This window comes from Trachypithecus francoisi, unplaced genomic scaffold (genome assembly GCF_009764315.1).
Source record: "Trachypithecus francoisi isolate TF-2019V2 unplaced genomic scaffold, Tfra_2.0 Lachesis_group5, whole genome shotgun sequence".
Lineage (NCBI taxonomy): Eukaryota > Metazoa > Chordata > Mammalia > Primates > Cercopithecidae > Trachypithecus > Trachypithecus francoisi.
In genome coordinates this window covers 86,627,025-86,641,099 of record NW_022681470.1, presented here as the reverse complement: position 1 = coordinate 86,641,099, position 14,075 = coordinate 86,627,025, and the positions used below count along the sequence as shown (strand labels likewise).

Sequence of the window (14,075 nt, the reverse complement as noted above, 5' to 3'; positions counted from 1 at the left end):
TCACTCGCAGACATATTTCTTGTTACTGAAGATTTTCTTGGGAGGTGTAATTTACTATATATGTTAAAAGTAATATATAATTATTGCTTGGTAGATGACCACTATTGACTTAATAAGCAATACGCACTCACCACCAACTTTTACATTCCTAACTGAGTACCTTAAAGTACTCAGTGAGCTCTCTGCATCTAGAAACCCTTATTTTCAAGTACCAGGTTATTTAGCTGTCCCACACCCACGCGCACCTCTTCCACACACACACCAGGTTTGGCTGACTGCGTCCTCTGCCTCCCGGGTTCAAGCGGTTCTCCTGCCTCAGCCTCCTGAGTAGCTGGCATTACAGGCGCCTGCCACCACACCTGGCTAATTTCTGTATTTTTAGTAGAGATGGAGTTTCACCTTGTTGGTCAGGCGGGTTTTGAACTCCTGACCTCATGATCTGCCCACCTCAGCCTCCCAAAGTGCTAAGGTTATAGGCATGAGCCACTGTGCCTGGCTATTTTTTTTTTGTATTTTTTGTAGAGACAGGGTTTCACTTGTTACCTAGGCTGGTCTCAAATTCCTGAGCTCAAGCGATCTGCCTGCTTCGACCTCCCAAAATGCTGGGATTACAGGTGTGAGCCATTGTGTCCAGCCAGTGTCAGTTTCCTAAGTACCAAGAGATTACAGAAGATCCTGCTCTGCTTTTTACAAGTTTTTGGTTCAGCTCTTTAATCTCTTTGCCCGAGCAGTTTTGGAAATTAGCGTGTTTTGAGGGGAAAATCAGCTGTGTGTTTGAGGCCCCCCAAGTCCCTATCTTGTTATTTCAATCCCGTGTGATCAACAAAAGCTCCACTAGTTTCTGTCCCCCAGCAGCAGCCTTTGGTCCAAGCCATATTCACCACTAGCCTGTACCCCAAATCAGCAGATGCCCTCAGGACAAGGCCTCAGTTCCCTTTTGAAAGATTCTGTCTCTGGACTTACAGTTCCAATCTGTTTTGCCTCTGAAGCTCTCTGATGCCTTTAAAAATCTGCTTTTTGTAATTTTCCTAGCTTTTCTAGCTCTTCTTACCACGCGTACTGGCCTGCTGTGAACTATTTGGTTCATCTTGATTCCTGTGGGGAATTTGGAGGAACATCTGTGTTCTAAGTGGCCAGCATTCTGCTTACAGCCCTGGCCTCCTACTATCATGTTGAATTTTCTTCTCTTTCTTTCTTCCATCTCCTCACAACTCAGAATTTCTGTTCTTATGCAGAGAAGTTTAGCCACTTCTTTTGTTGTCTTCTAAATATATCCAAACCTTTTATACCTAAAGTTCAAAATATCCAGGATAATTTGTTAAACAGACAGATATCTCCTGTGGTATGAAATTATACCATTTTGTTTATTCGTTTAACAAATATTAATTGAGTGTCTGTTTCTAGGTGTTGAGGATAAATCAGTAAGCAAAACAGGCAAAAATCCCTTCTTATATGTAGTTTACATTCTAGTAAGGGCAAAAGCTACCACAGTCACTAATTATAGTTTTAGGTATAATTTTCTTCTTATCCACACTAGCATGGGTTGACTTTTTGTGACAACAGAAAGTATAATTATACTTTTATGATTTTTAAATGGAGGGTTAGCAGAGCCCAGATTGCATTTCAAATTTCAATAAAAGGAACCCCAAGAGATCATTAAACTGTATTACAGTTACCCTTTTCTTCCTATTTATTCAGAATAGGCTTTTCAAATTTAAAATACACTTTCACAGAGTTCCAAAATGTTTCCTTAAGCCATTTTATAGGTTCTCTGGAAGGAGTTATGTTTAGTATGTTTAATATTGTTAAGTATATTTATTTCATACCTAAGAGGTGATGACATTACTGAAAGAAATTTCCCTTGGGAAACAGCTAATGAATGTGTCTTACCCAAGAAAAATATGAAGGAAGTCAAAATAATAAGCAAGTACTTTCAAAGATATCTTTAGCTTAGGAAATAGACAAAACTTTATTTTGCCCTAGCCCACCTAGCACGATTGCTTAGAAGATCTAATTTTCTCTTGTAAGGTATATAATGACCAGTGGCAGAACAATGGAATCTACAAAGGAGTTCTTCACCAAGCACAAGTACTTTGGTTTAAAAAAAGAGAATGTAATCTTTTTTCAGCAAGGAATGCTCCCCGCCATGAGTTTTGATGGGAAAATTATTTTGGAAGAGAAGAACAAAGTTTCTATGGCTCCAGGTTTGTAATCATCCTTATTTAATGGTGACTAGAAAGGCTAACAACCTAAATCATCAAATGTTGATTTGCTTTTTAACATGGTGATTTGAGTATTTAAACATTAATATGTATGTGTTTTTTGCAGCTTGGAAATAATTTAAAAAGATGAAAATGCCCGTTGGTGGAATGGATACACTTTTATACTTGTTGATGTCTGCTCTGTGATGGAGCAACTTGAGGAACATTCAGGGTATTCATTCTCTATAATAAGTATTTTATTTTATTTTTTATTTTTTAAATTTTTGAGACAGACTCTCACTCTGTTGCCCAGGCTGGAGTGCAGTAGTGCAATCTCCGCTCACTGCAATCTCCGCCTACTGGGTTCAAGTGATTCTCCTGCCTCAGTCTACTGAGTAGCTGGGATTACAGGCACGCGCCACCATGCCTGGCTAATTTTTTGTACTTTTTTGTAGAGATGGAGTTTCGCCATGTTGGCTAGGCTGGTCTCCTGACCTCAAGTAATCTACCTGCCTTGGCCTCACTTTGGGATTGATTACAGGTGTGAGCCACCGTGCCCAGCCATATAGCAAATATTTTCTATATACTGCAATGTTCGTGGCTACATTATTTATTATAGTAAAAACTTGAAACCATACGCTATGTAATAAATGAGAGGCTAAATTAAGTTTATAAATAGCATTAATTCTTAAATAGCATTAAAATAATTGGTGGCATTAAATGATAAACATTATTTCAGTAGGTTAAGTAAGGGAATGCAAAATGAAAAACTACATACAGTCTATGATTAGGGCCACTGCTTTGCACAGTTCCAGATAGTGCATGCACATCGTGGTTTGTTAATGGGACCTACTAGAATGGGACAGTGTATTGCCCGTGTAGCCACATTCAGTGACCTTGAGTACAACGTCAATCTATAAAAATAGACCTACTGACAGATTTATATTTATGTGAATCTGTACTTGGAGGAAAGGCTGAAAAGAAATTAATGGTATTAACAGTGGTGCTTTCTAGATGTAGGCTTTTATTTCATCTTAATTCTTTTGGTTAATGGAAGAGTTACTATTCTTAGCTGTATTTTGTGAAATTGTCTAATTTTTCATCACTTAAGCTATGGCTAAGGTTGTTATTGGACAAAGTACATTAAAGCAACATTATAAATAGATGGAGAAACAAGGGGCTTTATTTATATCTAGTTTAAATCACCTTAGGCCTTCATATCAGTCTATTTTTTTTTAACACGATTTGATATAAAATACTTACATATTTTTATTTTTGACATGGGTGAAATTGTTAGCGTCAGAGTTATAAATACAGAGCTAACTTATATCATACAAATGTTAATAAAGCTTGATATGAAATAATCATTGCCTGATAAAGGATTTTATATCATATAATATATTACTAAAAGGGGCTGAGTTAAAAAGAAAGATACGGTTTTTGGGGTTGCCTGATCTTACATTGATAGTGTTATTCTCTGGATACTTAATGCTAAGTAACCTTCAAAATCCTATAGTTTAATTTTTTGACACCTGATTCCTTCCTTATGGATATTCACTTTTCTTGCCTTTGTAAAGCGAATTTTGGTTTTTAGGGATCTTGACCCTAGTTTGGAAACAATCTTTGTGTTGCCTTTATAATGGATTTTGATGTGCTACTAATGAGCTATTTTGTTTTTCAGATGGGAATGGTGGTCTTTATCGGGCACTTGCAGCCCAGAATATTGTGGAGGATATGGAGCAAAGGGGCATTTGGAGCATTCATGTCTATTGTGTTGACAACATATTAGTAAAAGTGGCAGACCCACGGTTCATTGGATTTTGCATTCAGAAAGGAGCAGACTGTGGAGCAAAGGTAATGCCTTTCTCAACTATAGTGAGGCTTTTGATGGTCTTTCTCTGTTATATATGCATTCCAGAATTCAAACCAAGTTTATTAGGGTGATTTGAATATTTTAGAACCATTTATCTCTCTAAGGTAACTAAACGGTCCCACACCTACTTTTTTCCTTAAATTGGCAAGACTTGATTCTAGAAGTAATGTTGTATACTTATCAATCACAGGTAAGAGTTTAAAGTATGTGAGGAGGATTTGTAAGTACTTGGGAAAGTGGTCATCACTAGACCTGGGTTGGATTCATTAATACCAAATTGTGTTCAATCAGATTAACCCAGCTTTTTTCCTGTGACAAAGTTAGTGGAGTAGGAAAGGAAAATGTGGTAGAAATAACAGATTTAGACTTCCTAAGTCAGGTGACGTGACAAGGTATCATGATGTTCTTTCGAATAATTTGGAAATAGGTAAGTTGGGCATAAGGACAATTAAAGAGATAAATACTTTCTTGAATGACCACACACAGACTGGTACTAAGTTGGAGGGAGGTTTGTAACGATATGTAATGATTCTGTTCTTGGCATTGTACTTTTCAACATGCTTTTAGTTGTATAGATGATATGTCTTTATGGTAGCAAAAAAATATGTATTATAGCTAGAAATAAAATAGCAAACATGCAAACCTTTAAAAACACTTTGTAAGACTTAAAAATATTGATATAAACATTACTAGAAGTCTGTAAAGGTATCCATTCTCATCAAAAACAGTGTAATACAATCCAGTCAAAATCACAGTGAGACTATTTTGGGGACACTTGACAGAATGATTGCAAAGTTTAGAATAAACATGTAAAGGTGGCCAGGAAAATGTTGAAAAAGGATGAAGATAAGCGAGGAAAGGGGGCCAAAGACAATCTATCAAGCATTAAAAGGAATTGTAAATTAAAAGAGTGTGGTACTAGAACCAAAATAGAATGACAGATTAATGAAAATAATGTAGGTCAGTCAGAAACACATCTGTGTATGTATAAGAACACATTTTATAAAATATGGTATTTCAAATCAGTGGAGGAAATGAATGAAATAACTGGCTAACAATAAAGTAAGATCTCTCTGTCAAAGTTCATATAAATATTAACTTTAGGTGAATTACAGTTAAGTATTTTAAAATGAAGCCAGAAAGGTATTAGAAGAAAATTAGAATAATTTTACAATTGTGGTGCAAAGGGAAGACCTTTCTACCAAAAGCAGTAACTGTATAGACTTCTGACAAAAACAAATTAGATTTCAAAGTATTTTGAAATATCTGTATTTAAAAAGAAGATCTGCCAAAGAAGTGATTTCTCTCAATGTTAATCTAGAAATTTTATGCAAAGTCACATCTGAAGCTGAAATCTTAAATTTACTGATACAAGTTTTGAGAGATTAAGCTGATGGACCTAATAAGCCTCCTCTGGACTCTGAAAATAAGAGTTGGTTTAGTTCATTTATTTAAGACTTCTGTATACCCTCTGAGTATCTGAACCTTATTTTTTTTTTTTTTTTTCGAGCCACAGACTCACTGTGTCATCCAGGCTGGAGTGCAGTGGCAGGATCTCGGCTCACTGCAACCTCTACCTCCTGGGTTCAAGTGATTCTCCTGCCTCACCCTCCCCAGTAGCTGGGATTATAGGCACACGCCTTCCACTTGGTGTCACTCTATTTTTTTTTTTTTTTTGAGACGGAGTCTTGAACTGTCGCCTGGGCTGGAGTGCAGTGGCATGATCTCAGCTCACTGCAACCTCTGCCTCCCAGGTTCAAGCAATTCTCCTGCCTCAGCCTCCTGAGTAGCTGGGATTATAGGCACTCACCACCAGACCCAGCTAATTTTTTTGTATTTTCAGTAAAGACGGGGTTTCACTATGTTGGCCAGGCTGGTCTCGAACGCCTGACCTCATGATCCACCTGCCTCGGCCTCCCAAAATGCCGGGATTACAGGCGTGAACCACTGTGCCCGGCCAGTGTCACTCGTTTTTTCTAAAATAGAAACTTAAAATTTTACTGTTAAGAGCTTCAGAACCAATTTAAACTTTATGCAATCAGAGAGTGTTCAACCTGGAAGGGACCCCAGAAATCATCTGGTCAACCTGTTTGATCTCAGAAATGAGAATCGTGAGTTCTAGTACTTTGTTTGTTTGTTTATTTATTTATTTGATAGGGTCTGGCTCTGTTGCCTAGGCTGGAGTGCAGTGATGTGATCTTGGCTCACTGCAACTTCTGCCTCCAGGCTCAAGCAATTCTCCTGCCTCAGCCTCTGGAGTAGCTGGTACCACGAGCATGCACCACCATGCCTGGTTAATTTTTTTGGGTCTTTTTGTATTTTTAGTAGAGACAGGGTTTTGCTATGTTGCCCAGGCTGGCCTTGAACTTCTGACCTCAGGTGATCTGCCCACTTTGGCCTTTTGCCGGGATTACAGGCGTGAGCCAACACACCCGGCCAGAGTTCTAGTACTTTATAAGACCCAGGCTCAAGATTCTTTATCACATTAGCAGAGCCACGATTAGAGTTCGTGTTTCCCAACTTCCTAGTCTTATATTATATGACATTATAGAACCATACTCTTTAGATTAGTTAAGTTTTGCTGACAGCTCAAAAATCTTTAAACTGGTGTGTTAACTTTTGTGAGTACACTAATCACGCAAAGATGCAAGTGTTGTCACTCCTCTCCATTACCTGTGGGCTCTGTAGGGTAAATCCAGACTGAATCTTCCTTGCAAAGACTCTCACTGTTTAGTCCTGTGTCTGGCATGTAATGTAGTAGTCACTCAGTGAATGAATAAGTAAGTATTCAGATGGAACCAAAATATAACTAGACTGGCATATATTAAAATCTTTTAGAAATGTTAGAAGCCGTTTATGTAATTGCTCCCCTGCCCTTTTAAAATAAGAAAATCAAAGCGTTAGAATATGTGTTTTAAAACACGTAAGTTAGGGGATGATTCATACTGTGGTAGTAGAATTATTTGCAGTACTTTATTTTTATTGTATTTATTTATTTTGAGACAGGGTCTCACTCTGCCACCCAGGCTGATGTGCAGTGGCATTATCATGACTTCAGTGGAGCCTCGACCTCCTGGGTTCAGATGATCCTCTCACCTCAGCCTCCTGAGTAGCTGGGACTACAGGCACCCGGCACCATGCCCGGCTAATTTTTGTCTTTTTTGTAGAGATGGGGTTTTGCTATGTTGCCCAGGCTGGTCTCGAAATCCTGGGCTCAAGCGATATGCCTGCCTGAGCCTTCCAAAGTGCTGGGATTACAGGTGTGAGCCATTGTGCCTGGCCTACAGTACTTTAATAGGCCCCTGTCTTGGTGCATTAAGTATTTTTTATGGAGTGAGGAACATGAGAAAAGACTGAAACAGTGAGGTAATTTGCAACAGTGCAAAGTTAAAAAGGCAGGAACCATTGTTAATTGAAGATCATTTTGTAAAGCAATTATAGTAACTCTGAGGTTAAAGTGTTATTTTGTACTCAGCTTTTCTTTCAGCTCACTGCAACCTCTGCCTACCGGGTTCAAGTGATCCTCCTGTTCAGCCTCCCAAGTAGCTGGGATTACAGGCATGCACCACCACACCTGGCTAATTTACCATGTTGGCCAGGCTGGTCTCTTAACTCCAGATCTCAAGTGATCCACCTGCCTTGGCCTCCTGGAGTGCTGGGATTATAGGCGTGAGCCACTGCGCCCGGTCCTGGACTCTGTTTTTCTAGATTAAACTTATGAAATAATGAGTAAACCTTTTAAGTTTATACTGTATATCTTTTCTTTGTGTGTGTGTGTTTTGTTTTTGAGATGGAGTCTTTCTCTTTTTGTCCAAACTGGAGTGCAATGGCGCAATCTTGGCTCACTGCAATCTCCGCCTCCCAGGTTCAAGTGATTCTTCTGCCTCAGCCTCCTGAATCGCTGGGATTACAGTGCCTGCCACTATTCCTGGCTAATTTTGTTTTAAATTTTCTGTAGAGATGGGGTTTCACCATGTTGGCCCGGCTGGTCTTGAACTCCTGACCTCAGGTGATCTACCCACCTCAGCTTCCCAAAGTGCTGAGATTACAGGCGTGAGCTACCACACCCGGTCTACGCTTTGTATCTTTTCTGTATAATATAAATTGATTCCCACTTCATGCAGTTTACAAATACTTTCTTCTGTAATGTAGACTTTTATAATATTTGGAGGTTAATAGCTGCCATAGAAGTAAACCTTTGGGAAATGTAAAATGTGAATATACATATTTTTATTTTTATGGCTGGTTGGGAGTAGGCGTATATAGCGGTGACTGGAAAATAAACCTGTGTGTGTTAAAAAAAAAAATGAGAATAAGGGGAATCTATCCCAAATTCCCTGCCTAGTAAGGTACCCACTGTAGGTAAAGTACATGAAGTAAGAGGTGGTGATGAGTTGGTAGATAAGAATTATAAATAGGCCCCTGATTGATTTAAATGATTTGCTGCATAATGTTCCCCTTCAGTTTAATCTAATTCCTTGGTAGAAAGTTTCTTTTCATTAAGAACTGTGTTCCTTTCAGGGTGGCAAACTGAACCACACAGCAGGCTTACTTATCCAGCAGCTCTGCCTCACCCAGCTAGACTCAGTGCCTATATCTCTAATTGCTGTGTAAATGAAGTTCTCAATAGTGCCTTTAGTTTTCTGGACGAGACTGCTACTGACTGTATTTATTTTAAGAAATCAGTTGTTGAAGAAAAGTTTTAACTTTATTAATATAATTTCATGTCCACTTAGGATAGACTTGTCAAATTGGGGACAGAGTTTTAAACATATTTTGAAGCATGCTGAATTGATAATTGGATAGGACAAATAAAACAATACCTTCAAATAAATATGTATTTTTGAGACAGGGTCTTACTCTGTTGCCGAGGCTGGAGTGGAGTGCAGTGGTGCAATCACGATTCACTGTAGCCTCAACCTCCCCAGACTCAGGTGATCCTCTTGCCTCAGCCTCCCTAGTAACTGAGACTCCAGCATGCCACCACGCCTGGCTAATTTTTTTATTTTTTAAATAGAGACCAGGGTTTCACTTTGTTGCCTAGGTTGACAAATATTTTTTATTGTTTGCTTCTTTGGTTGGATATTTATCTCATCTGAACCTTGATTTTATATTAGTTCATTGTATATAGTTCTTTTATAATTTTCTTGTAAACACTTAAGTCAGTGATATGTGGGATTAGTGTGGTGGCACACCAAAATCACCTGTGAGGTTTTTAAAAATTACATATTCTTACATTTTCCCTCTGATTTTAGTATGCCCTCTTTTCTCAGCTCCCCATCAGCCCAGAGCCTTTGATAAATTGTCACATCACTGGTTTTCAAAATTAATTTTTTGAAATATAGAATCACTTATTTCAAACAAAATTGAGTATACAAAACAGATAAATATGGTTGGGTTTTCTGATTAAAGTTGGAGTGGGAGGCTAGTGACCTGCCTGCCCTAAACCCCTTTACCTGCTACTCATGTCCCTGAAAAACAAGAAAAATGCCATATTCACTAATGAAAATTAAAGAAATGCTATTTTCAAATGAAATATTGGCCAATAGAAAATGAGAGACAAAATGCCTAACTTAGGTCTTTTGTCTTGTGAATCCCAGAGAAATTTCATTTTGTTTATTATCAAAGTAATTGAGTGTGGTTAAGGATAAATTAAACAAAAAGTACAAAATACACGGGGAATGTTGACTCCTGCGTTAGTTATTCCCAGTCCAATGTGATTTACTCTGTGCTAGATATATATATATATATGATGGAATTTCTAGCCCATGGTTTAGTTAGGTGATAAGTAGGAAGGAAATAATGTACCTCATTTCCGGTTGAAAAATGCCTGTCAAGGTATATAAAGATGGATAGTTGATTGTCTAAAGTTAAAGATTCTTCTTGGCTTTATACCTTTTAGTGTAAGCAAAGTTGTAAATATCATCTTTGACAATGGCAAATCTCCAAAGAAACATTTAATTCCATTTCTTCCTCTACTGTTGTCTTTCTTTGGTGGACAGGTGGTGGAAAAAACGAACCCTACAGAACCAGTTGGAGTGGTTTGCCGAGTGGATGGAGTTTACCAGGTGGTAGAATATAGTGAGATTTCCCTGGCAACAGCTCAAAAACGAAGCTCAGATGGACGACTGCTGTTCAATGCGGGGAACATTGCCAACCATTTCTTCACTGTACCATTTCTGAGAGATGTTGTCAAGTATGGGCAAGATGGGGGCCTTTTAAAATTATATTTATTGTTAATGAGAAACTAAGACACTTGAGAGGGACGCAGATACCCCAAATCCACATCCCACAGAATTCATCTTTCCCGAGGATCACTTATCAAATGGACATGTATCTCATGTTGTGATTGTTTTTAGTAAGATGTATTGTAAGGTGGGAATCATCGGAGCCCATTCCCCAGCACATTAATGGGAGGCCAAAGCATTTCTCCCTTCTCACCTTCCCACTCCCGACTATATGCTAGGTTCTGTTGAAGCAAAGAATAAGAAATGAAACTTTCTTTACCACAACTGTGAGCTTTTTAAAAATACAGATACCCTACCCCAACTGAATTAGAATTTCAGGAGGTGGGTTCGGGGCATCTGTATTTTTAGGAAGCTGTCCTCAGAGTTCTAATTCAGCTGATTCCCAAGCTGGCATTTAGAAACTAGTGTGCTAAAGAATAAAGAAAGAACTTGACATCTGCATGAAAATCAGTGGGTAGTGCTACAAAGGATAAAATAAGAGCTATTTTATCCCACCATAGTTTTAAATGAAGGACATTCTCACTATCAATTTCACTTAGCTTTTAGACATTCAAGATGACTGTCTACTTTTTAAAAAGTTAATACGCCTTACTTTAGAATATCAACTCCAGTTCCAGAATATTTCCCATTCTATGCCATTTGTAGCTGTGTTTTTGTTTCATCCATAGTAACTTAATGCATTTTTTAATGTACATGTATACAGTTTTAAGGCATTTGTAATGAATACAGTTTTAATGCACACGTACACAGTTTTAGTGGAGACCGTTATTTGATTTTTTAAGAAATAGATTATTCGGGAAAGCTATTCATTTACTATTTAAATATGAACTGAAACTTAAATGCTCTTCACTTTGAAAATCTTAGTATTGGTTGTTGACACATTTGCTCCTGAGTGTTATAAGATTTTCTGGCATTTTAAATCTGAAACATGATTATATCTTTTCTCCTCCTACTTCTTAGTGTTTATGAACCTCAGTTGCAGCACCATGTGGCTCAAAAGAAGATTCCTTATGTGGATACCCAAGGACATTTAGTTAAGCCAGACAAACCCAATGGAATAAAGATGGAAAAATTTGTCTTTGACATCTTCCAGTTTGCAAAGTATGCTTTGAATAGTACCAGTAAGGTTAAATAAATGTCTTAAAATGCTGCTTTTCACTCTGTTAGGCATGAAACTGTTTTCATGCCTAAGGAAACATTTGATAGCACATATCTCACATGGCATTTTGATTGTGAGTATGCAGTCTAGATTCATTATGGTTCTCTAGAATAAAACCAGGAGTGTGGTCTGAGTTGCCTATGAGTACAACATTTTTTTTTTTAATCAACTAGTTTCTGGCTCCTATAAAGTTTTTTTTCCATATGTATGTATTTATTAAATGAGATGGGTTCTTCCTATGTTGAGCAGGCGGGTCTCAAACTCGCGGCCTCAAGTGATCGTCCCATCTCGGTTGCGCAAAGTGCTGGGATTACAGGCTTGAGCCACTGTGCCCTGCCTTGGTTTCCTGCAAAGTTGTTAAAGTCGTTTATTTTGGATGAGAAACTGAAAAGGTTAAGATAAAGAATTGACCCGTTTTGTATTTAGGATATCTTCTTACTGCCCTGTGAATAAATGTTTTAGTAAACATGTTTTTAGATTATATAGCTTTCTATAAAGATCACATTTGATGTTGAGATGCTTGTCTCAGAATTTGATGAGTGCAAAAATGAGGAAGACAAATAATCTGTATAAAATTAATGTGTGGTGGCTCATGCCTGTAATTCCAGCAGTTTGGGAGGCTGAGGCGGGTTGATGACTTGAGGCCAAGGAGTTGGAGACCAGCCTGGGCAACATGGTGAAACCCTGTCTCTACTAACAGTACAAAAATTAGCCGGGCATGGTGGTGCATGCCTGAAGTCCCAGTTACTCAGACGGCTGAGGTGAGAGAATCTCTTGAACCCAGGAGATGGAGGTTGCAGTGAGCTGAGATTGCGCCACTGCAGTCCAGCCTGGGTGACAGAGTGAGACTCTGTCTCAAAAAAAAACCATAAATAAATAAAATGAAATTAATCTTTCCATTTCTAAATCATCTTTTTTGCCTGTTTTTTTTTTTTTTTTTCCCCAGAACAGGCACTAATGTGATCTTTGTACATTAGGATTCCTAATATTTCTGACTTAAGATGAACTGTTCTATAGTTGAGGGGGGAAATGATTTCTCATTTTGCATTGAGAAAGAAAATTTCAACTTTCTTTAGTCCAAGGATGAGCAGTATTTTATTCATCATTCAAATTGGAATAGGAAAGCCTGTTGTTGAAGACCAAAGGCTTAGCTATATTAAGGGGTTAGAAGCTGTGTATGCAGTTTCATAATAAAGAGGTCTTTATATGGTTTTGCTCTAGGAAGTTTGTGGTGTATGAAGTATTACGGGAAGATGAGTTTTCCCCCCTAAAGAATGCTGACAGTCAGAATGGGAAAGACAACCCTACTACTGCAAGGCATGCTTTGATGTCCCTTCATCATTGCTGGGTCCTTAATGCAGGGGGCCACTTCATAGATGAAAATGGCTCTCGCCTTCCAGCAATTCCCCGGTAAGTCAGTATCTTTTCTCTTTTGTATAAATGCTTTCTTGGACTTTTCCTCTTGGACCACTTCCTCTCTCTCTCTGTATTCCTAGATCTTTTTTTAAAAAACAAAGTGTTAATGTGTGAACAGTTCCTGTTGTGAAATAACACTAGCTTTGCCTATTACAAAGAGAATGATTGTTTTACTTTCTTGTGAAGAGGAGTCTTTCAAATCTCTTTCTTTAATTTTTATTTTTTGGAAACAATGCCACCATGACAGCAAAAAGACTTCTACTAAATAACGATCAGAAGATTTTTTTTTTTGGTGTGCCATTGGTTAAAGCCCATTGGTAACACTCTGTACCCCAGGGCAAGTCCTTCAGCCACAGAGGATTGGTTGTTGCTGCCCATGTATCTGTGGCCTCACTACTATTTTTTTTTTTTTTTTTGAGACAGAGTATCGGTTTGTCACCAGGCTGGAGTGCAGTGGCGCAATCTCAGCTCACTGCAACCTCCACCTCCCGGGTTCAAGCGATTCTCCTACCTCAGCCTCCCAAGTAGCAAGGACTACAGGTGCACACCACTAACTACACCCAGCTAATTTTTGTATTTTTATTAGAGATGGGCTTTGACCTTGTTGGCCAGAGTACTGTTGATCTCCAGACCTTGTGATCCGCCCACCTTGGCCTCCCAAATTGCTGGGACAGGCGTGAGCCACTGGGCCCAACCGACCTCACTACCATTAATAGTACTGTCTGTGAGACCCACTCATAGCCCCACCAACCCCAGGCTACCTACAAATTGTAGTCCCATGGCAGTTTTCACTGTCACACTTTCAGATCACTGAGGAAGATGTCTAGAACAGAAGTAAATATCAATTACATTCACTGATACTTTAGAAATGGCCTTGGTTTTGAGCAGTTAAAAAAAGAAGGTATTGTAGCAATTTAAATCCAAGATAAAATACTTTTCAGCTAAATCTGTTTTTTTGTTTGTTTGTTTGTTTGTTTGTTTGGAGCCAGAGTTTTGCTCTTGTCACCCAGGCTGGAGTGCAATGGCACAATCTCTGCCCACTGCAACCTCTGCTTCCTGGGTTCACGTGAGTCTCCTGCCTCAGCCTCCCAAGTAGCTGGGGTTACACTTGCCTGCCGTAACGCCTGGCTAATTTTGTATTTTTAGTAGAGACAGGATTCCACCATGTTGGTCAGGCT

The 14,075-nt window shown here is 38.6% G+C and overlaps 1 protein-coding gene across 6 annotated transcripts in view; it reads left to right on the top strand.

The window, feature by feature from the left end:
- The window catches only part of UAP1 (UDP-N-acetylglucosamine pyrophosphorylase 1), a 37,858-nt gene that overhangs the window by 15,651 nt on the left and 8,132 nt on the right, over positions 1-14,075 (top strand). For all 6 annotated transcript variants that reach the window (XM_033196038.1, XM_033196035.1, XM_033196033.1 and 3 more), the window contains exons 4-8: positions 2,029-2,204; positions 3,883-4,055; positions 10,077-10,270; positions 11,283-11,423; positions 12,703-12,891. In XM_033196038.1, coding sequence (XP_033051929.1) covers positions 2,029-2,204; positions 3,883-4,055; positions 10,077-10,270; positions 11,283-11,423; positions 12,703-12,891 — 873 coding nt within the window. The remainder of the gene's footprint in view (positions 1-2,028; positions 2,205-3,882; positions 4,056-10,076; positions 10,271-11,282; positions 11,424-12,702; positions 12,892-14,075) is intronic.